Consider the following 26,730-nt stretch of genomic DNA (forward strand, 5'->3'; position numbering starts at 1 on the left):
GGATTCAGGGAGTCTCCAGAGGGATACAGGGGAGGAGTGGAGGTGGCAGTGTGTGTGTGTTTGGGGGGTGATGCAGGGTTAAATAATTGAGGAGTGGTGCTCCTGGCTGATAGCTGTTCCTCCTGACCCTCACCCCCATATCGACTGAAACCTGAATGGGCCCAACCTCACATAAGAGGACATATTGAGTCTGACCCTGATCAGAGTGTAATTACAACTCTCCTAGACAAGCACACACACACACAATTTTAGGATAAAATAAATGATTATTGTCTATCAACAGTGACAAGCCACCGTGGTCTGACAACTTGGATGGAAAATTACTGAGGATAATAGTGGATGATATTGCCACTCGTATTTACCATGTTTTCAATTTAAGCCCACTAGAAAGTGTGTGCCCCCAGGCTTGGAGGGAAGTAAAAGTCATTCCGAAACCTAAGAATAGTAAAGCCCCCTTTACTGGCTCAAATATCTGACCAATCAGCCTGTTACCAACACTTAGTAAACTTTTGGAATAAATGGTGTTTGACCAGATACAATAATATTTTACAGTAAACACATTGACAACAAACTTTCAGCACGCTTATAGGGAAGGACATTCAACAAGCACAGCACTTTCACAAATGACTGATGTTTGGCTGAGAGAAATTGATGATAAAAAGATTGTGGGGGATGTTTTGTTAGACTTCAGTGAGGCTTTTGACATTTTCAATCATAGTCTGCTGCTGGAAAAGCATATTTATCATGGCTTTACACCCTCTACTATAATGTGGATAAAGTGTTACCTGTCTAACAGAACACAGAGGGGGTTCTTAAATGGAAGCTTCTCCAACATAACCCAGATAGAATCAGGAATTCCCCAGGGCAGCTGTCTAGGCCCATTACTTTTTTCAATCGTTACTAATGAGATGCCACTGGCTTTGACTAAAGTGTCTAAGTATGCAGAACAAGATAGTCCTAACTGCAACTCTTAACAAAGAACTGTAGTTAGTTTCAGAGTGGGTGGCAAGGAATATGTCAGTCCTAAGTATTTCTAAAACTAAAAGCATTGTATTTGGGACAAAACATTCACTAAACCATAAACCTCAACTAAATCTTGTAATAAATAATGTGGAAATTGAGCATGTTGAGATGACTAAACTGCTTGGAGTAACCCTGGATTGTAAATTGTCACGGTCAAAACATATTGATACAACAGTAGCTAAGATGGGGAGAAGTATGTCCATAATAAAGCACTGCTCTACCTTCTTACCAACACTATCAACAAGGCAGGTTCTGCAGGTTCTAGTTTCTACCTTCTTAACAACACTATCAACAAGGCAAATCCTACAGGTTCTAGTTTCTACCTTCTTAACAACACTATCAACAAGGCAGGTCATGCAGGTTCTAGTGTCTACCTTCTTAACAACACTATCAACAAGGCAGGTCCTACAGGCCCTAGTTTCTACCTTCTTAACAACACTATCAACAAGGCAGGTCCTACAGGCCCTAGTTTTGTCACACCTGGACTACTGTTCAGTCGTTTGGTCAGGTGCCACAAAAAGTAAAGTGGCTCAGAACAGGGCAGCACATCTGCCCCTTGGATGTACACAGAGCTAATATTAATAATATGCACGTCAATCTCTCCTGGCTAAAAGTAGAGGAGACATGGACTGCATTACTACTTGGATTTATGAGAGGTATACCGTGAAATGCTTACTTACAAGACCTTAACCAATGGTGCAGTTTGAGAAGAGTTAAGAAAATATTTGTTTTGGTGCTACTCGCTGTTTATCATCTATTCATAGTCACTTCACCCCTACCTACATGTATAAATTACCTCAACTAACCTGTACCCCCGCACATTGCCTCGGTACCCATATTTAAGTAACACAATAAACTAACAACAACAAGGCTATATATAGGGAATACTGGTACCGAGGCAATGTGCGGGGGTACAGGTTAGTTGAGGAAATTTATACATGTAGGTAGGGGTGAAGTGACTATGAATAGATGATAAACAGCGAGTAGCACCTAAACAAACTAATGGAGGGGGGGGGGGGGAGTGTCAATCTGAATATTCCTGTGGCCATTTGATTAATTGTTCAGCACTCTTATGGCTTGGGGGTAGAAGCTGTTGAGGAGGTTTTTGGTCCGAGACTTGGCGCTCTGGTACCGCTTCCCGTGAGGTATCAGAGATAACAGTCTATAACTCGGGTGACCATTTTATGGGCTTTCTTCTGACACCGCCTAGTATATAGGTCCTGGGTGGCAGGAAGTTTGGCTCCAGTGATGTACCGGGCTGTTCGCACTATCTTCTGTAGCGCCTTACGGTCAGATGCCGAGCAGTTGCCATACCAGGTGGTGATGCAACTGGTCAGGATGCTCTCGATGGTGCAGCTGTAGAACTTTTCACAGTAATGACAGAAGAGGAAAAGAAGAGAAGTTACCTCGACATCACCTTACAGATTAACATTATTTGATGTACATTAGTGATGCAGTTCACACTGTACATTAGTGATGTATAGACACTGTACATTAGTGATGTAATTTACACTTTACATTGGTGATGTAGTTCACACCGTACATTAGTGATGTAATTTACACAGTACATTAGTGATGTATACACACTGTACATTAGTGATGTAATTTACACTTTACATTGGTGATGTAGTTCACACTGTACATTAGTGATGTAATTTACACTGTACATTAGTGATGTAATTCACACAGTACATTTGTGATGTAATTTACACTGTACATTGGTGATGTAATTCACACTGTACATTTGTGATGTAATTTATACTTTACATTGGTGATGTAATTCACACTGTAAATTTGTGATGTAATTTACACTTTACATGGTGATGTAATTCACACTGTACATTAGTGATGTAATTTACACTGTACATTGGTGATGTAATTCACACTGTACATTAATGGTGTAATTTACACTATACATTGGTGATGTAATTCACACTGTACATTAGTGGTGTAATTCAGAGAAACTTGCAATCAATGCATAAGGTGAGCTTTTCTTTCCGATGGGACGTTGAACGGCTGTCCTGACTCTCTGTGGTCACTAAAGATCCCATGGCTCTTATCGTAAGAGTAGGGGTGTTAACCCTGGTGTCCTGGCGAAATTCCCAATCTGGCCCTCATACCATCATGGCTACCTAAACATCCTCGGCGTCCAATTGGCCCACTCATCCCCCCTCCTCTCCCCTGTAACTATTCCCCAGGTTGCTGTAAATGAGAATGTGTTCTTCGTCAACTTGCCTGGTAAAATAAGTGTAAAATAAAAAATAAAAGAGCTGAGAAAACTCTGATATTAATGTTGCTATATGGTGTGTGTGTGTACTGTAGATGGCGTGTAAGTCAGCGGTGGCCTTCTTCCAGTTTAGCATCCTGGCTAACTACTTCTGGCTGCTGGTGGAGGGCATGTACCTCCAGACCCTCCTGGCCCTCACCTTCGTCTCACACAAGAAGTACTTCTGGTGGTACACACTCATCGGCTGGGGTAGGTGACCTTCTCCTTTTGTCTTTCTCCATGTCCTCGTCTCGCTCCTTCTTTTCTCCTTCCCTTTGTCCTTCTCTCTTTACGTCCTTCTCTCTCCTCAGCAACTCAGAGAGGAATGGTTTAGTAAGGACACCTAGCTGATATTGTCCTCTGCATCTGTTAGGTCTCCCAACTACAATACTGTTGGTGTGGGTTCTGACACGCAACTTCTATGACAACCGAGGGTAAGGATAGAAACTTATGTTTACTATAATCTTACTCTGAATTGATATTGTCATGTGGCCTATATACATGAATACTAATGTATTGTTGGCGGTTGGAATAATACTGTACTGTATAATATCATGTGGTTCTGTCCTGATGTAGTTGCTGGGACGACACTGATGTGGCCTTCATCTGGTGGATCATCAAAGGGCCAATAACAGCATCATTACTGGTGATTGGCCTAACCCTAGCATAACCCTAACCTAACTTAACCCTAACCCTGGTTTCATGTCCACATCCCAGTTCTTCCTAACCCAATTCCAATTCCAACCCAAATCCTAACTCCACTCTAACCCTAATCCACCCAGTGTTGTAAAGTATCCAGCCCTAACTCCTCCTCTTCCTCCTCTTCCTCCACTACTCCAGGTCAACTTCATCATCTTCATCAATGTGATCCGTATTCTGGTACAGAAGCTCAAATCTCCAGGCGTGGGGGGCCACGACACTGGCCACTTCATGTGAGTCTCAGAGAAGCACACACACACACACACACACACACACACACACACACACACACACACACACACACACACACACACACACACACACACACACACACACACACACACACACACACACACACACACACACACACACACACACACACACACACACACACACACACACACACACACACACACACACACACACACACACACACACACACACACACACACACACGTGTAAAGGTGGTTTGGTGAGCCAGACCCAAAGACATTATTGTGACTCTTACCTGTTCTCTCTCTCTCTCTCTCTCTCTCTCTCTCTCTCTCTCTCTCTCTCTCTCTCTCTCTCTCTCTCTCTCTCTCTCTCTCTCTCTCTCTCTCTCTCTCTCTCTCTCTCTCTCTCTCTCTCTCTCTCTCTCTCTCTCTCTCTCTCTGTGTGTGTGCAGGAGGCTGGCTAAATCCACTCTGTTCCTGATCCCTCTGTTTGGGATGCACTACATGGTGTTTGCCTTCCTACCAGAGAACACAGGAGAGGAGGCCCGAATCTTCATAGAGCTGGGCCTGGGATCCTTTCAGGTGGGGGCGTGGTAGGGCCGTGGTGGGGGTGTGGTAGGGGCGTGGTAGGGGTGTGGTAGGGGTGTGGTAGGGGCATGGTAGGGGCATGGTAGGGGTGTGGCAGGGGCGTGGTAGGGGTGTTTGTAGGGGTGTGGCTGTGTGCCTGCGTGCCTGCACACGTGGTTTGGGTGTGCCACTACTGCCTAGGGGAATGTGTGTTACAAAGTAAGGTACATTTGACATGTAGCTAGTTAATATAACTGTAAAACTCACTTTGTATTCCTTCTTCTTCCTCAGGGCTTTGTGGTGGCTCTGCTCTACTGTTTCCTAAATGGAGAAGTAAGCAGTAACCAACATAATTACAATGACAGAATTAGAATCTAGGATTACAGTAATTTTGATTGAATAAATATCCCAAATAGCCCTTCGTTTCTGATTGACTGCTATCTCAAGTCTCTGATGTCAAGATTATTTTATGTACTGAACGCTGTGTACAGACCTCTCAATGTGCTTTCAAATGACAGAGTGCTCTCTTTTTCTCTCTCTGTGTGTGTGTGTTTGTGCCTGTGTGCGTGCGTGCATGCATATGTGTGCGTGTGTGTGTGCATGTGTGTGCGTGCATTCGTGTGTCCAGGTGCAGGCAGAGCTGAAGAAGCATCTATGGAAGTGGCAGATCCAGGGTTATCTGCGCTACAGTAGGAGAAGACGTACGCTCTTCACAGAGAGCTCCACTGTCACACAGATCTCTGTTCTGGAGAAGTCCTCCCCCAAAGAGCTGCCCTGCATCAGCGACACACACACACTCACACACATCGACAAACACACACTCACACACACTTCTGTCCCGAGCTGTACTGACACACAAATACTCACACACACTGACACACAAACACTCACACACAGCTCTGTCTCAATCTGTGACAACACAAACACCCTCACACACAACACCGACTCACTCACACACAACTCAACAGTCTGAGAGAACAAACGCTATCTCTCTCTATTCCCAATCCTCCCTCTTCTTTTCTTCCTCCCCTCTCTCAAGGATGGACTACACCTTGACTCTGCAGTGCCAAAATCTCAGATAGGCCTCTCAGTCTAGAGAGATCTAAATGTTGTTCCATAGAATGAGCTGTCTGTTGTGTTGACTCACTGGCTTGGCTGTGTGGCTCCATAGACTGAGCTGTCTGTTGTGTTGACTCACTGGCTTGGCTGTGTGGCTCCATAGACTGAGCTGTCTGTTGTGTTGACTCACTGGCTTGGCTGAGTGGCTCCATAGACTGAGCTGTCTGTTGTGTTAACTCACTGGCTTGGCTGTGTGGCTCCATAGACTGAGCTGTCTGTTGTGTTGACTCACTGGCTTGGCTGAGTGGCTCCATAGACTGAGCTGTCTGTTGTGTTGTGTTGACTCACTGAGCTGTCTGTTGGCTGACTCACTGGCTTGGCTGTGTGGCTCCATAGACTGAGCTGTCTGTTGTGTTGACTCACTGGCTTGGCTGAGTGGCTCCATAGACTGAGCTGTCTGTTGTGTTAACTCACTGGCTTGGCTGTGTGGCTCCATAGACTGAGCTGTCTGTTGTGTTGACTCATTGGCTTGGCTGTGTGGCTCCGTAGACTGAGCTGTCTGTTGTGTTGACTCACTGGCTTGGCTGAGTGGCTCCATAGACTGAGCTGTCTGTTGTGTTGACTCACTGGCTTGGCTGAGTGGCTCCGTAGACTGAGCTGTCTGTTGTGTTGACTCACTGGCTTGGCTGAGTGGCCAATACAAAAAAAAAGCAAATTATAGATTGACCAGATTCCCAAATTAAGCAAACTTTATAGTGTCTACAATATACTGTATCTTCCATAGTACAATTAAATACACAGCCTTGTCTGTCAGGGCTTTCTAAATGGACTGTGCTGTGTTTGGGTGGGTTGCTGCTATTGTTGCCAGACATGGACTTGCTGGCTGTGTGGTCTGGACACTAGACTCTAGTGGACTCTAGTGGATGCTAGTGGACTCTAGTGGATGCTAGTGGACTCCAGTGGATGCTAGTGGACTCCAGTGGATGCTAGTGGACTCCAGTGGATGCTAGTGGACTCTAGTGGATGCTAGTGGACTCTAGTGGATGCTAGTGGACTCCAGTGGATGCTAGTGGACTCCAGTGGATGCTAGTGGACTCCAGTGGACTGCGCTTGTGTCCATAGCAGAAATGGACTGGCCCCGGTGTGTTAGAAATGCAGAGTAGTCATAAATTGAACATATTGATTGAGAAGAAGATGTTCAACTGAAGGAAGAGGTTCAACTGACCTCTATCCCCTCATCAACCTGAAGGAAGAGGTTCAACTGACCTCTATCCCCTCATAAACCTGAAGGAAGAGGTTCAACTGACCTCTATCCCCTCATCAACCTGAAGGAAGAGGTTCAACTGACCATCAACCTGAAGGAATCCCCTCATCAACCTGAAGGAAGAGGTTCAACTGACCTCTATCCCCTCATCAACCTGAAAGAAGAGGTTCAACTGACCTATATCCCCTCATCAACCTGAAGGAAGAGGTTCAACTGACCTCTATCCCCTCATAAACCTGAAGGAAGAGGTTCAACTGATCTCTCTCCCCTCATCAACCTAAAGAGTACAGAGAAGAACAACCACTTCTACCTTATGGATTGTAATGCAACATGTTGCACAGTGAACTAGCATGTATGGAGCACTACACTGTAAAGATGATTATTTATGTAGACCTTGTTTTTTGTTGTTATTAATAGTCTTAAAACCAGTTGAGCTGACAGCCGTTTTGTACTGTTTCGCTATGGCTTTAGTCATCCATCTAGCAAGAGGGCAATATTTTAATGGTGTAGTGTTGTTTCCCCCCAGAAATCTATGACCTTTGGCTTTCACCTGGAATTGTTTATCTATGTCTGAGGGAAAAAAAAACTTTTCAACGATCTAGTACACAGTAAAAGTATACCAAAACAAATACAACAATTATGAAATGATGAAATAACATACAGTTAGGAATGAATAAGCCTTTTCATGCTTTATAATATGTTCATATATAGTTATAATCTGTTTTCGGGAACATCTACCCAAAATATTTCACATTCTTTATTACTCTACCAAACATACAGGTCCTTCTGAAAGTCCTTACTCCACATGTTGTTACGCTACAGCCTTGTTCTAACATGGATGAAATGAAACCAAATCCTCAGCGATCGATACACAATACCATTTAATGACACAGCAAAAACAGCTTTTTAGACATTTAGCAAATGTATAAAAATGTTTTAACAGAAATACCTGATTTACATAGGTATCCAGACCCTTCGCTAAGAGATTTGAAATTGAGCTCAGGTGCATCCTGTTTCCATTGATCATCCTTGAGATGTTTCTACAACTAACTGGATTTGAGTCCACCTGTGGTAAATTCAATTGATTGGACATGATTTGGAAAGGCACACACCTATCTATATAAGGTCCCACAGTTGACAGCACATGTCAGAGCAAAAACCAAGTCATGAGGTCGAAGGAATTGTCCGCAGAGCGCAGAGATAGGATTGTGTCTAGGCACAGATATGGGGAAGGGTGCCAAAAAATGTCTGCAGCATTGATTGTCCCCAAGAACTCAGTGAAGTTTGGATTGCCAAGACTCTTCTTAGAGCTGGCCACCAGACCAAACTGAGCAATCAGGGGAGAAGGTCCTTGGTCGGGGAGGTGACCAAGAACCAAATTGTCACTCTGACAGAGCTCTAGAGTTCCTCTGTGGAGATGGGAGAACCTTCCAGAAGGACAACTATGTCTGCAGCACTCCACCATTCAGACCTTTATGGTAGAGTGGCCAAACGGAAGCCACTCCTCAGTAAAAGGCACATGACAGCCCACTTGGAGTTTGGCAAAAGGCACGTAAAGACTCAGAACATGAGAAATAAAATTCTCTGCTCTGATGAAACCAAGATTGAACACTGACCTGAATGTCAAGCGTCATGTCTGGAGGAAACCTGTCACCATCCCTATAGTGAAGCATGGTGATGGCAGAATTATGCTGTGGGGATGCTTTTCAGTGGCAGGGACTGGGAGACTAGTCAGGATCGAGGCAAAGATGAACGGAGCAAAGTACAGAGAGATCCTTAATGAAAATCTGCTCCAGAGCTCTCAGGACATCAGACTAGAGCGAAAGTTGACCAAACATGACAACAACACAAAGCACACAGCCAAGACAAGGCAGGAGTGGCATTGGAACAAGTCTCTGAATGTCCTTGAGTGGCCCAGCTAGAACCTGATTGAACCTAAAAATAGCTGTGTAGCAACGCTCCCCATCCAACCTGACATATCTAGAGAGGATCTGCAGAGAAGAATGGAAGAAACTCCCCAAATACAGGTGTGCCAAATTGTAGAGTCATACCCAAGAAGACTTGCAGCTGTAATCGTTGCCAAAGGTACTTCAATAAAGTACTGAGAAATGGTCTGAATACTTATATAAATGTAATATTTCAGTTTCTTTTTAATAAATTAGCAAAAATGTCTAAAATCCTGTTCATGCTTTGTCATTATGGGGTATTGTGTGTAGATTGATGAGGGAAAAAAACAATTTAATCAATTTTAGAATAAGGCTCTAATGTAACAAAATATGGAAAAAGTCAAGGGGTCTGAATACTTTTCCGAAAGCACTGTATCATGACATTAATGATAGTCAAAATCTGTTACATTTGTGAACGTCTCAATCAACATTTGGGCCATTTAAACAGCATGCTTCCCTCTTATAGACAAGGGGAGAAGGGCTATGTAAAGGCATCGATTATGTCGCTCTGACCATATGTAATGTGTCTGCCAAAGTAAAACAAATGTTTGACTTCCACACAAAATTACTTCTTTACTTATTTTAGGTTTAAGGAAGTGTGTAGATTGCGTTCTTTATCGTAGAGCTCTATTGTATTTAGATCCGCCTGCTCCAGACAAATTCAGTGATTGCTTTGCCATGTCTGTGCTGTGAAGCAGTCGAGCTGGATAAATGTTTTTCTAAGGACCGCCCCTTTGATATAAATCGATGTAATTATGAAACCGACCACCAGAGGGAGGCAAAATTTAAGTTTATTCGACAGAGGGAGGTCTGCATTGCTGTCTTCTGACAAAACAGTGGGAAGTCAATAAAATAGGTAAGGTAAACATTTACATATTTCTAGAAGTAATTCTAGTGCACAATTTCAGGGACTGTCAGTTTAAGAGGTTTTAATGTAGAAGTGTACATAAACATGAATGAATGAGATTATAGATTGTTGATAAGAGATGATAGATGATAGCTATATAGAGATGTATAGATTATAGAGATAATAGAAATTATAGAGATGATAGATTATAGAGATTATAGATTATAGAGATAATAGAAATTATAAAGATGATAGATTATAGATAGTCTAGATTGGTTTTTCTTTTGAAACTTTATACTCCAGTTTTCTTGGACATTGCATTTATTTAGAGATTTTTTTTAACACCAAAGTCAGCATATGTATGTCAAAACTGTTTCAACGTGTTCTATATTTCTGAGCAATCTGTACAGCATATACCCATTACACATCTTAATTATTTAATTTTGAACATGTTAATATTTTGTATCATATACATATATATGTAGGTACTAGGTTTATGGTGTAACAACATTTAGTTGTATAATAAAATGAGTAAATTAATAAAATATAATACAACTTGCATTTCAATAGAATTATATCACTTGTATATCAATTTATTGACAAATTGCAAAAATGTGTTGTTACATACTTCGTGTACTATCAATACTTTTTAGGGAAAGGACATTTTATTGACAGATGGATATGTCAAGAGGTTGCAACTGTACAGTATGTGTATGTTTTCAGATATTTGTATTGTGTAGTTTGGAAAATGTACAGGTTTTGGATTATCTTGTCTGTTTATTTCTTGGTGTTAATAGTTGCATCTCTCCACAAGGGAGCACTGTAGAATCATATTTTATGGGGGCCATTTTAGTACCTTTCCAGAAGATAAACAAATCAGAAGTAAATGGGTACTGTACATGGTTAAAGTATTCAGTGTATATATACATGAAACACTATATTAAAAAGCCATTCATACTTTGGAGCTTGTGACCTCCTATGTGAATCTGTGATTGTGTGAAAGGGAGGTCATGGCTCAGACGATGACCTCTGGTACCTTTACCATATACTACTGGTCTGTGTTGCTCATATATGCATCTGACATGTAAGGCAATCATCCCGTGTATTCATATCATGAATTATATCAATTATAATATGTCATTTTTTTGTGGAATATGATAAGCATACTATGCTAAGATATCCTGCACTTTGATTAATTTGATATAAAAAAAGCTGTATACTCTATTATAACATGGGCAGCATAATATAATAGTGTGCATGCTTCTTTGTTGGGTTCAAATTGTGACAAGAACATGGAACTGATCTGAACTGAACAAGACTTTTATTGACTGTGAGACTAAGCTATTGAAAGGATCAATGGATGCAGCACTTTGACTTGTAAACTGCTTTTGTGTTATTGTGGAGTTGAGATGGTGTAATATTCACATCTGTGTGTGAATTGTGTTCTCTCTCTTCTGAAGCTGTAAAAAACTGAAAGCTCTTTCCCCCCTAACAGGTTCCTGGCTACAACATTACTGAACATTTCTGATGTGATGCTGTTAATTTAGAGGGCTAGCCTGGTGCCTGATCTGTTTGTGCTGTTTTGCCAACTCCTATCGTCATGTCATGTTTGGCATGACACTGGACATACGAGTTGGCAAAAAAGCACAATCAGATCTGGCACTAGGCTAATACAGGGCTGTACTATAAGTCCAAATAACAAACACACATACACAACATCAATGAGTCAACAAGTCCAAAACATTTATTGCGACTTAAAGTCAATAATACAATAATAATGTACAAAACCTTTTTATTACAGGGGTAGGTAACCCTGGTCCTGGAGGGCCACAGGCACTTCATGTTTTTGATTTAACCAACCTGGAAGACCAGGTATGTTGAATTTAGGCAATTACTGAACTGATCAATTCGCTCAGTTGGTCCAGCGTGGTGCCTAGATGGATCAAAATCCTGCTGTACCTGCGGCACACCAAGAACAGGGTTTCCTACCCCTGTTTTAATATATACATCAAAACAAGAAGACATTTATACAGCGCAGCGGTGAAACAGAAGATGAAATGAAAACATGAGTTTAAAAACAGCCTGAAGCAGACAGCGGTCAGGTCACCAGAATTATGGCAAATTACATTTAAATTCAAACTGAAATTCTTAATTACATTTGTTTTTCATTAAAAAGCATTGAGAAAATGTTTTGTTTACTTCCGGCATTGACTGAATTGAAATGTAATTGAGCCCAACCCTTCAGACCACAGATACAACAGTTACATTACATTCAGCCATCACTGTACAGTACCTTTGTCCTGGGCTATGTTAGGTAGGCAAATGTGGAACGTTGCAGATAGAAATGTCACGAATAGAGCTGACGTGAGTCCTTACATTACTTAACATTTCAGAGTGACATGTTTGTTCTACATGATGTTCCACAACATGGTGCCCTGCTGAACACAGCCCTGTTGTCTTTTTTCCATCCAAAACAGAGCCAGCTTTCTAAATGTCATCTTGTGATGGTTGGAAACTATAAAAGGTATTGGCTATTTATTTAGAAATGTAGTATGGCAATTACCCTCATGTCAAAGGACTCTAAAACGTTTTGACATTCAAATGAAATTGAATGAACAGGGTGGTTCTGACTAGGCCCGATCATAAATGTTTTAAAATGCCCCTTCTTAATGACAATTGACCAGCAACTCTGTTGTCAAACAGAAAAATATTATTCACAGTTTAGTGGATGGCTTTCTAACCCTATGCCCCTTTCTGGTTAAATAGTTTAAAATAATTATTCACTATTGAACACCATTGTATTTTTCTTCCTTGGAGCTGCTTTTTCCTTGAAATTGCTGACTACATGATCAGAATGCAGTAAAACGAATGTCACACTTAGAATTCCCTCAGGATTCTGTGAACTGTTTAAGAACATGTCTATAAAAGGTTCCATCATCTCCCAGTAAGATTTCATCTGCAGAATAATCAACACAGCTTGGTGAAAAGGATCAAACCATCAAGAGATGCATGCATCAGTCTACAAGAGATTATAGGCAGCAATACAATATGCTTCATATTTGAACAATCACTATCACCAAAATAATACTAAAATGATAACAACCACGGAGCAAAATTCTAATGACTGCTAATATTCACTTTGCACCACGGACGACTCCATCTACGAGATACTGTCTTACACAATGACACGGCAGAATTCATTGACCATTTATAAGCCACAATGGTAGACTACACATATTTGTAAACCACAGTCTCCATCCCAAATGCTACCCAATTCCCTATTTAGTGCATAACTTTTTCCCTATGGGCCCTGGTCAAAAGTAGTACACTATACAAGGATTAGAGAAAAGGGTGCAATTTGGGACACATCTAAACTACTGTACATGTCTGTAGATAACTACTTCATTGTTCATTATAACAACAGATTTAATAAACAATATACTGTATCCTCAGAATGATTACATCTCTAATTGACATCACATTGACCGGCGATATAAGGCTGTGTATTGTTTAATATTTCATAACATAAATACTCTTGAAAATGTATATTCATACTCTTAAAATTGGCTCATGACATGCTGAGACTGTCATTATGGTTTCAATAAGGAACTCCTGCTAAACATTCAACTTGGTGTGGGAACCAAAAGCAGATCATCTTTTTTCTGATTGTCCAACCAGTTTCACAGTGAAACAGGGACACCTTTGGGCCATCTGTAATCACACGCATCGATGGACCCATATTAAAGGCCATCTGTAATAACACGCATGGATGGACCCATATTAAAGGCCATCTGTAATAACACGCATGGATGGACCCATATTAAAGGCCATCTGTAATCACACGCATGGATGGACCCATATTAAAGGCCATCTGTAATTACACGCATGGATGGACCCATATTAAAGGCCATCTGTAATAACACGCATGGATGGACCCATATTAAAGGCCATCTGTAATAACACGCATGGATGGACCCATATTAAAGGCCATCTGTAATAACACGCATAGATGGACCCATATTAAAGGCCATCTGTAATAACGCATGGATGGACGCCATGGATGGACCCATATTAAAGGCCATCTGTAATAACACGCATGGATGGACCCATATTAAAGGCCATCTGTAATAACACGCATGGATGGACCCATATTAAAGGCCATCTGTAATAACACGCATGGATGGACCCATATTAAAGGCCATCTGTAATAACACGCATGGATGGACCCATATTAAAGGCCATCTGTAATAACACGCATGGATGGACCCATATTAAAGGCCATCTGTAATAACATGGATGGCATGGATGGACCCATATTAAAGGCCATCTGTAATAACACGCATGGATGGACCCATATTAAAGGCCATCTGTAATAACACGACCCATGGATGGACCCATATTAAAGGCCATCTGTAATAACACGCATGGATGGACCCATATTAAAGGCCATCTGTAATAACACGCATGGATGGACCCATATTAAAGGCCATCTGTAATAACACGCATGGATGGACCCATATTAAAGGCCATCTGTAATAACACGCATGGATGGACCCATATTAAAGGCCATTGTAAAGCATCTCAAGAGTAGGACTGCTAAAGGTCCAGACTGAAGAAAACACAGCACATTACTGCTTTCTGTCTGCCCTCCTTGTCATTGTTCTTCATCTGAACCAGCCTCTATAAGCTTCTTTAATGAACAATGGGAAACTATTCCTAACAGGAAGTTAGTGTTTCTGATCAGATACTGTTAAAGAGCTGTGCTTTTTCAGGTGGGCTGGGGAGTTGTGGAGTCATCAACTGTTCATCAAACGTTTGACACGCTCTTTACAGATATGCATTGCTGCATTATGTATAGTTTATAGTATACATCGACAAGTAAATAAAATAATATGACTTTTCCGTTTCAGTTTGAGAATAAAGGCAATTATTCGTACTGTACGTGACCAAACCAAATTGAGAATATATATATATATATACATGTTTTGTCTTCCTCTCCCGTTTAAAAGCACTTTCCTGCAGTAACAAACGGTGCACAGTAACTTCATTAAATCAACCAGTGTCCCATTACTTTGATATACAAAAATTATTATGAGTATAAAGGACTGAATGCTGCAAAATAGAACAGAGTCAATCAATCATACCTATTATTGTGTATATGATATAGATAGACCATAGTAGATATTTACTCAAAATAAAAGTGGCTTATTTCAAAAGGTAATCGGTCGTAGGTTATAGGTCGTAGGTTAAAGTTCATAGGTTATGCCCATCTTAAACCAGAAATGAGCTCTAGGTACTTCAAAGGCCTCCAGGTTAATAAAATACTGATTCAGTGTAACATCATAAAAGCACTTTTGTTGACCACATGTTTTTACATACTTTGCAGTTTCGTTTAAAAAATAATGTCTAAAAAAATCTCTCAGATTAACAGAAATACTTGCCGTTTTGTGCATAAAGGCACTTTGGAGACTAAAGTATACTAGGAGAGATTAACATGGGATTGGGATTAACATGGGATTAGAATATAGAATAATAATAGTTAAATCAGACTAAAGGATCAAATCTGTAGTGACATCAGTTGCAAAGCTTTTACTCAGCCTTTGCAAATGTATACGGCCGTGAAACTCAGTGTGGAGTCTAGTGTTCATCTTTGGAATGAGAGAAATAGCCCAAAATCATACCTTTTTAAAAACACAATTCAGGAAGGTGTTTATCAAAACTCAATGTGGTAAAATACTTTCTGTCGGTCTAAGATATCTATTTTGTTAAATATACAAATTGAAGCTAGCTGAGAGACTGCTGAAGAAACTAAGTAAAATCTAGATTGGACTGCATTGCCTTTTCAGCGTCAGGTACAGTAATAATCTCACAAAACAATTGTAAACAGATTCAAAAGAAGAAAGAAAAATACAATTCATGCAGACATTGTAACACAGTTATACATTGAACTCACGATACCCATTCATGAGTATGTTGTCATTGACATTTTCTGTACTACCGGCTGTTTAAAACTAGTGGCACTATCAATCCTCTCCCAAAATGAACCAAGGCATCTTGTCATCATAAGCAATGCTAAGATTTAAAGAGGTTTGGTGTGTAATGGTCGTAGTTGGCAAACCTTAGCATTGTTCATCCTTCTAAAATAGATGGCCATCTTTACCTTAACGCAGGTTTTATTTTTGGCATTTCATTCCTCATAATTGAACTGTAGAAAATATACCTTTCACATAAATACTGGTTTTACCCATATCATCTGTCTTCCTCAGAAGAATCCTACTGGGCACAGACGTCAATTCAACATCTATTCCACTTTGGTTCAACATAATTTCATTGAAATTACATGGAAACAACATTGATTCAGTGTGTGCCCAGTGGGAAGAATCCCTCTATCTCTAGTAACAGTGGTACATATAGCAAGGAGGAAGTGACATCATCATCTTCCTGTCACTCCACCAATCACAGCTTACACAGGTAAAGGTGACCTGTGCCATTGGCTGACACATAGCTGTTGACGTCATATACGGTCATACAAAGCACTATGATGCTCTACTTCTGGTGATGGTTGACTATTATCTTCATATTTTAAGAGACATTGTTTCTACTGTTGGTCCATTAATTAATTATTTTGCCTTGATCCTGGCTTGAGTCTCCAGGCCTGAATAGTATCCCATGATGCAGTGTGTTAGCCTCCATTTTGTGTCCTTTCACTGTTCATTATTTTACAGTAACCTCACATGATTATTCTCCCTCTACCATAGACTTAGATAGACAACACTAGTGCCCAAAAGTCTTTTTTAGCATGGGCAGTGCCATTGAGGACTCACCATTTTTAAGTAGTCAACTGGGTGGAACTTCCTATGGGTTAAGAAAGGATCCCATAATTCTATCCAGGTCATCAGGAGGGATCAGCCAATTAATTATTCTTGTGAGCAAACATTCCAGAACTGCAGGTGGCAGTAAATAGGCAACATTTATACCTGTTCAAATAATAGTCCAGACCACAGTATGCACCTTTTTAGTTTGTTTGCCAACTCATAGAAGTAGTACATTAATAAAGTGACTACTTCAAACTGGACATGGTCTCAATGCTGTTGCCTTTGCTCTCACAGATGCCATAGTGGGACAGATACAAAGATGCAATGTCTATCTAAATCTATGCCCTCTACAAACAGGCACACACTTGCAACCTGATTGGTCAGCTGATAAATATTTACATTAAGTCAGTCTGTCTCGATTGGCCGGTTTGTTGCTTCTCCTGTACAGGACGTGTAAAGCTTAATTCAGAGTCAAACAGTCCGGCCACAGACTTGGTGACGTGATAGTCCGGCCACAGACTTAGTAACGTGATAGTCCGGCCACAGACTTAGTGACGTGATAGTCCGGCCACAGACTTAGTGACGCGATAGTCCGGCCACAGACTTAGTGACGCGATAGTCCGGCCACAGACTTAGTGACGCGATAGTCCGGCCACAGACTTAGTGACGCGATAGTCCGGCCACAGACTTAGTGACGCGATAGTCCGGCCACAGACTTAGTGACGCGATAGTCCGGCCACAGACTTAGTGACGTGTTAGTCCGGCCACAGACTTAGTGACGCGATAGTCCGGACACAGACTTAGTGATGTGATAGTCCGGCCACAGATTTAGTGACGCGATAGTCCGGCCACAGACTTAGTGACGTGTTAGTCCGGCCACAGACTTAGTGACGCGATAGTCCGGCCACAGACTTAGTGATGTGATAGTCCGGCCACAGACTTAGTGACATGATAGTCCGGCATCTCGTTGTGACGTACTGTAGCTACATGGCTCTGAGACCACAATTCGCGGGGGATGCACAGCCCGAACGCGCACCTTGCCAAAATTCCCAACCAACGTGCTCTACTGAGAATTCAAAAAGTATGAAAGCCAACGGTCCAATATTCTAGAACACTGCTGTGCGTACACATGCAAATTTTGGACTCTGATAGAGGCTTTATGGTTTTGTTACTGCTCCGTAATTGAGTTGCCATAACAACAACAATACCCAGAACAACAAAACACAGTCTTAGCTTGAGTCTGCAACAGGCTGAAAGACAGACTGAGGAAAGAGAGGAGGAGGAGTCGTTAAATACTTATTGTCATTCTTCGGACATGATGATATGATTGCAATGACCGGTGGTATTACATGGATGTTCCAGCAGCACTGAAGTGGTCCAGCTCTTCTGTTCTACGTGATAAACCTAACGGGGGGGGGGGGGCTTTTTGCATAACACCATGATGATATGTACAGACCATTAACCATGCTTTTCCTTCATAGCCTTCTGCCTTCCTTGTAAAGATCCTTGTCTGATGGTTTCTGAATGGTGATTGACATTCACTGCTAGGCCACTACCACTGACGGTGGTTTGCTCCATGATGGAGACACTGTAGTTGTAACAGTTTAAAGGTGGATTCACCTACAACTGCTCGTGAACAGGTGCTGCTGGTGAGGTGTTAGGTGTTCTGTTCCTGTCTGGTAGAGGGTTTTAATGTTGGGGTAGGTTAAGTCAGGGTTGGTTGGGTTAGTTTACATAGTGATAGGCTGGTTTGGATAGAAATAGGAGTCAGGTTAGTTTAGGTATGGATGAGTTGGATTGCTAAGGACTAGGTGTTGGGTTAGGTTGGATAGTGGTGGGTTGGGGTTTGGTTAGGAATAGGAATAGGTATTGGGTTAGGTTGGATAGGGCTAGGGGTTGGGTTAGTTTGGATAGGGCTAGGGGTTGGGTTAGTTTGGATTGTATTGGGTAGGTTGGTTTGGATGGGGCTAGGGGTTGGGTTAGTTTGGATTGTATTGGGTTGGGTTAGTTTGTATAGGGCAAGTGGTTGGGTTAGTTTGGATTGGGCTAGGGGCTGGGTTAGTTTGGATAGGGCTAGGGGTTGGGTTAGTTTGAATAGGGTTAGGGTTTGGGTTAGTTTGGATTGGGCTAGCGGTTGGGTTAGTTTGAATAGGGTTAGGGTTTGGGTTAGTTTGGATAGGGCTAGGGGTTGGGTTCGTTTGAATATGGTTAGGGGTTGGGTTAGTTTGTATAGGGCTAGGGGTTGGGTTAGTTTGGATTGTATTGGGTAGGCTATTTTAAATAGGGCTAGGGGTTGGGTTAGTTTGGATTGTATTGGGTAGGTTAGTTTGGATAGGGCTAGGGGTTGGGTTAGTTTGGATTGTATTGGGTAGGTTAGTTTGGATAGGGCTAGGGGTTGGGTTAGTTTGGATTGTATTGGGTAGGTTAGTTTGGATAGGGCTAGGGGTTGGGTTAGTTTGGATTGTATTGGGTTGGTTAGTTTAGATAGGGCTAGGGGTTGGGTTAGTTTGGATTGTATTGGGTAGGTTAGTTTTAAATATGGCTTGGGTTAGTTTGGATTGTATTGGGTAGGTTACTTTGGATAGGGCTAGGGGTTGGGTTAGTTTGGATTGGGCTAGGGGTTGGGTTAGTTTGGATAGGGCTAGGGTTGGGTTAGTTTGAATTATATTTGGTTGGGTTAGTTCGGATAGGGCTAGGGCTTGGGTTAGTTTGGATTTGTATTTGGTTGGTTGGTTTGGATAGGGCTAGGGCTTGGGTTGGTTTGGATAGGGCTAGGGGTTGGGTTAGTTTGGAAAGGGCTAGGGGTTGGGTTAGTTTGGATAGGGCTTTGGTTGGGTTAGTTTGAATTGTATTGGATTAGTTTGGTTAGGGCTAGGGTTAGTTTGGATTTGTATTGGGTTGGTTGATTTAGATAGGGCTAGGGGTTGGGTTAGTTTGGATAGGGCTAGGGGTTTGTTAAGTTTGGATTGTATTGGGTTGGTTAATTTGAATAGGGCTAGGTGTTGGGTTAGATTGGATTTTATTGGGTTGGTTAGTTTGGTTGGGGTTAGGGGTTGAGTTAGTTTGGATAGGGCTAGGGGTTGGGTGAGTTTGGTTAGGGCTAGGGGTTGGGTTAGTTTGGATAGGGCTAGGGTTTCGGTAAGTTTGGATTGTATTGGGTTGGTTAGTTTGTTTGGGGTTAGGGGTTGTGTTAGTTTAGATAGGGCTAGGGGTTGAGTTAGTTTCGATAGGTGTTTGGTTAGTTTGTATATGGCTAGGGGTTGGGTTAGTTTGGATTGCATTGGGTAGGTTAGTTTGAATAGGGTTCGGGGTTGGGTTCGTTTGGATTGTATTGGTTAGGTTAGTTTGAATAGGGCTAGGGGTTGGGTTATTTTGGATAGGGCTAGGGGTTGGGTTAGTTTGTATTGTATTGGGTAGGTTAGTTTGGATAGGGGTTGGGTTAATTTGGATAGGGCTAGAGGTTGGGCCTGTTTGAACAGGGTTAGGAGTTGGGTTAGTTTGGATAGGGCTAGGGGTTGGGTTAGTTTGGATTGTATTGGCTAGGTTAGTTTGAATAGGGTTTAGGGTTGGGTTCATTTGAATTGTATTTGGTCAGTTTTTTATAGGGCTAGGGGTTGGGTTAGTTTGTATTGTATTAGGTTGGTTAGTTTGGATAGGGTTAGGGATTGGGCTTGTTTAGGTGTGATTGATTTGGCATGGCTTTATTAGGGTTGAGCTGTTGATCCAGTTCGTTATATGAAGGGCTCAGTTGGGCTTTTGGGTGCAGTGCAGTTAGGAGGGTCCGGGATGCGTTCTCCAGAGTCCAGGATCAATGTTGTGTCAGGGTACGGGTTGGTTGTCTCTGGGTATGGGTTGGTGGTGTCTGGATATGGGTTGGGGAAAGGGTACGGGTTGGTGAGGCTGGTCACTGGTAGTGGTCCGTGGTTGGGTGTGGGTATAGGGGTGAGGTTGGGTGTAGGGGTGAGGTTGGTCATAGTATCAGGACCAGTGTGGAAGTGGCTGATGGGTCTCGGTGTAGGGGTGATAGAAGTAGTAGTAGTAGTAGTAGTAGTAGTGGTGGTGGTCTCTCCCTGGCTCTGGTCCTGGGCTTCACCGTTGAAGTTCAGGTGGCTTAGGTGGCTGGCGACTCGGCCTGTAGGCTGGACATGCGGATCTGAGAGCTGCTCTTGCTGAGGATGGAGAGCTGCGTTCCCCCGTTCACCCCACTGCTGGCCAACGAAGGGTGCCGGTGCTTCAGGTCCACAGCAAAGTACCTGTTCACCGTCCAGCTGCGCCATTTCCTCTTGATCTCCGACTGCACCTTCAGGGAGATACTTCACAAGGTCATTATTAATGGACCTCGCTGGAAAGACTCAGCATGCCTCTCTCTCTCAATCTCGATATAAAGATGCTGTAATTATCAGTGCCTAAAGCAACAAGTGGTTGGTTTCAAAAGAGAGCTTACCTCTCCATTCAGAAAGCAGTAGAGAACAGCCACAACGAAGCCCTACATGGACACAAAGAACACAAGCAGAGAAAACTGTCTTTCAGGTATGCACAGGAATGTACATTGTCACACATCAGAAAGCACATACACACACACACGCAGACACACACACACACACGCAGACACACACACACACACGCAGACACACACACGCAGGCACACACACACACGCACACACACACACACACACACACACACACACACACACACACACACACACACACACACACACACACACACACACACACACACACACACACACACACACACACACACACACACACACACACACACACACACACACACACATACACACACACACACACACACACACACACACACCTGGAAGGAGCCTAGGCCTAGCTCAAACACCAGCCTCTCCCTCTTGCTGACGTCTTCGGGTGAGAAGGCGAACACAGTGTAGTGGATCCCAAACAGAGGGATCAAGAGCAGGGTGGAACGCGCCAGACGCCTGCCAATCAAACACCACAACGCATATTACAGTGGACCAACATACTCATGACATCATCAACAGTGGGTCACTAGATTCAGACATCATCAAAGTGGACCAACATATTCATGACTAGGAATTAACATGGGTAACCGGGATCCCGGGACTGTCCCAGGAACACTCTTCACATTTTCCCCCAAAGTTAAATGACAAGACCCGGGAAATTACAACATTTTCCCCCAATGTGGCACTAATGCAGGCCCTACAGTTAACCCTCAACAACAACTGCTCCCCAAGTGCCTATGATGTGGACATCAATTAAGGCAGAGGGGTTGGGTTAAATGAGGAACACATTTCGGTTGACGACATTCAGTTGTACAACTGACTAGGTATCCTTTCCCTTTCATGTGCAGCATCAGATTAGCAAAACATTGAATAGCACACTATCCAAACAGGTTATATCATGGAAGCCTTGAGCCTAGATTATGTACTTCACACAAAGTCGTCATAAATTCAAAGCGCACGTATGATTGACACCGCCGGACTGCACACGCAACCCGAATCTAGTCAATAAACCCTACAGGAAACCCCTACAGTAGACCTACAGACTAGGTGAGCTGTCATTGTGAATCTTCAGACAGTCACACATTTGATAGGCCTATGCACAATTCACTACATAGACATCTCTGTCACAGACATGACGTTTGTTAACAATTCAGAGGCATTAGGGAAAATTCCATATTTTCCTGTCCTAAAGCCTTGGCTATTTTCCTATCCAGTCCCAGTCCCAATCCCACTGAAACCCAAAATCCTGTCTCGCATGACAGTTCCTCATTTTATTCTGTAATCCATAGGTTGCACAATAAAAGCATGTCTCTTGCCAATGTATGTCGAAATAGGGATATAAAATTTAGGGATGCACGATATATCGGTGAACATATCGGAATTGTCTGATATCATCTAAAAATGCCAACATCGGTATAGGACCGATGTGTATTTTAACGCCGATGTGAAAAACCGATGTCAAAGCTGACATGCACACCTAAATAAGTAGGGACATGACGTAATGACGCCACATAAAATTATGCGCTACACGTGCAACACAGCATTCCTAACCCACAATGTCTGCTGTGTGGATCGAGCAGTCAACAAGTTGAGCAGTCATTTGAAAGAGCAAGAAAATTTTAGTCGAGACAAGTCAAAGGCGAAATCCATTAACGCCAAGATAATGGAATTCATTGCCCTTGACAATCAACCGTTCTCTTTAGTGGGTGATGTTGGTTTCGCGATTGGTCGAGCACCGGTACACACTAACATTACCAAGTGCGCTATTGTTCAGATGTTGCCCTACTGGAGCTACACATTAATAGCTTCACTGCTATTAGCTTCACGACATTCTATGGAACGCATGACATTGTCACACTCTGACCATTATTTGCGTTGTTTGTTTCTATGTTTTGTTTGGTCAGGGTGTGATATGAGTGGGCATTCTATGTTGCATGTCTAGTTAGTCTGTTTCTATGTGTTTTGGCCTGATATGGTTCTCAATCAGTGGCAGGTGTTTGTCGTTGTCTCTGATTGGGAACCATATTTAGGTAGCCTGTTTTGCATTGTGGTTCGTGGGTTATTGTCTATGTGATGTTGCATGTTAGCACTCAGTTTCTATAGAAGTCACGTTTGTCTGGTTAGTTTGTTTTGTTTGTTTAGTGAAATTCGTGTTTTTTTTCCGTCTATAATTAAAAGTATGTATTCACACCACGCTGCGCTTAGTCTCCTCAATACGACGATCGTGATAGACATTATATGGAACGCATGACATTCTATGGTCTTTGCATGTCAAAAAAGATACACATCAAATAACAGTGTTCACGCATTAAATAAGCTTTTAATTTGACATGTCAAATAACACAGTTATATAATAGAATGTTGTGTGTTCTGAATTTGCACGTGTAAGCCAAGCGCCACCACTACTATCAGTAGCACTGTCGTACTTGCTGCCCATATGAGAGTTGCGCTGTCTCGTACTTGCTGCCCATATGAGAGCTGTGCTGTCTCGTACTTGCTGCCCATATGAAAGCTGCGCTGTTTCTTACTTGCTGCCCATATGAGAGCTGCGCTGTCTCGTACTTGCTGCCCATATGAGAGCTGCGCTCTTTCTTACTTGCTGCCCATATGAGAGCTGCGCTGTCTCATACTTGCTGCCCATATGAGAGCTTCGCTGTCTCGTACTTGCTGACCATATGAGAGCTTTGCTGTCTCGTTCTTGCTGCCCATATGAGAGCTTCGCTGTCTCGTACTTGCTGCCCATATGAGAGCTGCGCTCTCTCGTACTTGCTGCCCACATGAGAGCTGCGCTGTCTCGTACTTGCTGCCCATATGAGAGGTGACCTGTTTCTTACTTGCTGCCCATATGAGAGCTGTGCTGTCTCGTACTTGCTGCCCATATGAGAGCTGCGCTGTTTCTTACTTGCTGCCCATATGAGAGCTGCGCTGTCTCATACTTGCTGCCCATATGAGAGCTGCGCTGTCTCATACTTGCTGCCCATATGAGAGCTGTGCTGTCTCGTACTTGCTGCCCATATGAGAGCTGCGCTGTTTCTTACTTGCTGCCCATATGAGAGCTGCCCTGTTTCTTACTTGCTGCCCATATGAGAGCTGCGCTGTCTCGTACTTGCTGCCCATATAAGAGCTGCGCTGTCTCGTACTTGCTGCCCATATGAGAGCTGCGCTGTCTCGTACTTTCTGCCCATATGAGAGCTGCGCTGTCTCGTACTTGCTGCCCATATGAGAGCTGCGCTGTTTCTTACTTGCTGCCCATATGAGAGCTGCGCTGTCTCGTACCTGCTGCCCATATGAGAGCTTCGCTGTCTCGTACTTGCTGCCCACATGAGAGCTGCGCTGTCTTGTACTTGCTGCCCATATGAGAGCTGCGCTCTCTCGTACTTGCTGCCCACATAAGAGCTGCGCTGTCTCGTACTCGCTGCAAATATGAGAGGTGACCTGTTTCTTACTTGCTGCCCATATGAGAGCTGCGCTGTCTCATACTTGCTGCCCATATGAGAGCTGTGCTGTCTCATACTTGTTGCCCATATGAGAGCTGCGCTGTTTCTTACTTGCTGCCCATATGAGAGCTGTGCTGTCTCGTACTTACTGCCCATATGAAAGCTGCTCGGTTTCTTACTTGCTGCCCATATGAGAGCTGCGCTGTCTCGTACTTGCTGCCCACATGAGAGCTGCGCTGTCTCATACTTGCTGCCCACATGAGAGCCGCGCTTTTGCGCCTTCTTCACCATGCTGTCTGTGTGAAGGGACTGTTTCAGGTTGTCCTTGATGTGCATGCAGAGGAACTTGAAGCTTTTGACCCTCTCCAATGTTGTCCCGTCGATGTGGATGGGTGCGTGCTCTCTCTACTGTAGTCCATGATCAGCTCCTTTGATTGGTTGACATTGAGGGAAAGTTTATTATTCTGGCACCACTCCACCAGGGCTCACACCTCCTCCTTGTAGGCTGTCTCATCAATGTTGGTAATCCTTCTTCCAAGAAGGCGTAGCAGTGCAGACATGGTTTGTCGTCCTCTCGTTTACTTTTTGTATTTCTCGTCTTTTTTGTATATATTGTATATATTCCAATTTATTTTTCAATCTCTTTTTCCTTTTTAAAACAAATATACCTTCCGGTAACCTGCCTCACACAATGTGACACGGATCCGCTATTTTTTTTAGACCTTGTAGCCAAAACTCATCAGAAGATAGCCAGCTAATTAGCTACTAGCTATTTAGTCATTGTTAGCCACTGCTAGTGGCCTTTACCCTCTGCTCAGGCACCAGCCATTTTTTAGCCTGGATAATACCTGCCAGCCTCAGACTGTTTTTCTCCACTACAACGCCAGATTCCTGCCGTAAACCCTGGACCATTGATCATCACAGCTAGGTAGCTGCCACTGAGTGACCCAGCCCCGAAGCTAGCCCTGAGCCAGGCGCATCTCCCAGCTAGCAAAAGAAATTACCACAACTACAACACCCTTTCGCCATCTGGCCTGGTCCCTTCGTCGACACGGCACCTTGCCGTACCACCACGACTGGAAACTCAGATGTAATTCCATCAGCTGTGCCTTCAACCGGCCTTTGCCAGACGTTGGAGCAGACGCTTCTACTTACCCCGGCCTGCAAACTTTAAACGCTGTGTCTCTCGCATGCTAACGTAGCAACGACTACGGCTTCCTTGTTCCATCTATTGCTGTACACTGGACCCTATGATCACTTGACTACATAGCTGATGCCTGCTGGACTGTTAATTTATCACGGTACTCCACTCTGTTTACCTTCGTTTATCTGTCAGCCCTAGCCCCGAACTCAGACCCTGTGTGTAGTTAACCGACCCTCTCTGCCCATTCATCGCCTTTTTGCCTGTTGTTGTTGTCTTAGCTGATTAGCTGTTGTTGTCTTACCCGTTGTTGTCTTAGCTAGCTCTCCCAATCAACACCTGTGAATGCTTTATGCCTTGATTTATGTCTCTCAAATGACAATATTCCTTGTATACTGTTGTTTAGGATAGTTATCATTGTTTTAGTTTACTGCGGATCCCCTAGTCCCACGGTACATGCCTTAGATACCTCCTTTGTCCCACCTCCCACACAGACCTCACCCAGTATAACCAGCGTGTCCAGAGATGCAACCTCTCTTATCATCACTCAGTGCCTGGGCTTACCTCCAATGTACACGCACCCCACCATACCCCTGTCTGCACATTATGCCCTGAATCTATTCTACCACGCCCAGAAATCTGCTCCTTTTATTCTCTGTCCAAAACGCACTAGAAAACCAGTTTTGCTAGCCTACAGCCGTACCCTCATCCTTCTCCTCCTCTGTTCCTCGGGTGATGTGGAGGATAACCCAGGCCCTGCGTGTCCCCAGGCACTCTTATTTGTTGACTTCTGTAATCGAAAAAGCCTTGGTTTCATGCATGTTAACATCAGAAGTCTCCTCCACAAGTTTGTTTTACTCACTACTTTAGCACACTCCACCAACCCTGATGTCCTTGCCGTGTCTGAATCCTGGCTTAGGAAGGCTACCAAATATTCTGAGATTTCCAT

At 43.1% G+C, this 26,730-nt stretch overlaps 2 protein-coding genes across 3 annotated transcripts in view; one reads left to right on the plus strand and one right to left on the minus strand.

Annotated features, from left to right (window-relative positions):
• The window catches only part of LOC135513125 (pituitary adenylate cyclase-activating polypeptide type I receptor-like), a 76,283-nt gene extending 70,135 nt beyond the window's left edge, over nucleotides 1-6,148 (plus strand). For both annotated transcript variants that reach the window (XM_064935855.1, XM_064935857.1), the window contains 7 exons: nucleotides 3,346-3,499; nucleotides 3,663-3,723; nucleotides 3,866-3,935; nucleotides 4,130-4,221; nucleotides 4,656-4,785; nucleotides 5,062-5,103; nucleotides 5,399-6,148. In XM_064935855.1, coding sequence (XP_064791927.1) covers nucleotides 3,346-3,499; nucleotides 3,663-3,723; nucleotides 3,866-3,935; nucleotides 4,130-4,221; nucleotides 4,656-4,785; nucleotides 5,062-5,103; nucleotides 5,399-5,743 — 894 coding nt within the window. In that variant the 3' untranslated portion in view covers nucleotides 5,744-6,148. The remainder of the gene's footprint in view (nucleotides 1-3,345; nucleotides 3,500-3,662; nucleotides 3,724-3,865; nucleotides 3,936-4,129; nucleotides 4,222-4,655; nucleotides 4,786-5,061; nucleotides 5,104-5,398) is intronic.
• Nucleotides 6,149-20,724: 14,576 nt separating this feature from the next.
• adcyap1r1b (adenylate cyclase activating polypeptide 1b (pituitary) receptor type I) overlaps nucleotides 20,725-26,730 on the minus strand; it is a 58,123-nt gene continuing 52,117 nt past the window's right edge. Inside the window, exons 12-14 of the mRNA XM_064935858.1 lie at nucleotides 21,530-21,659; nucleotides 21,146-21,187; nucleotides 20,725-21,001 (exon numbers count right to left, since the gene is read on the minus strand). Coding sequence (XP_064791930.1) covers nucleotides 20,813-21,001; nucleotides 21,146-21,187; nucleotides 21,530-21,659 — 361 coding nt within the window. The 3' untranslated portion in view covers nucleotides 20,725-20,812. The remainder of the gene's footprint in view (nucleotides 21,002-21,145; nucleotides 21,188-21,529; nucleotides 21,660-26,730) is intronic.

Source organism: Oncorhynchus masou, chromosome 24 (assembly GCF_036934945.1).
Source record: "Oncorhynchus masou masou isolate Uvic2021 chromosome 24, UVic_Omas_1.1, whole genome shotgun sequence".
NCBI lineage: Eukaryota > Metazoa > Chordata > Actinopteri > Salmoniformes > Salmonidae > Oncorhynchus > Oncorhynchus masou.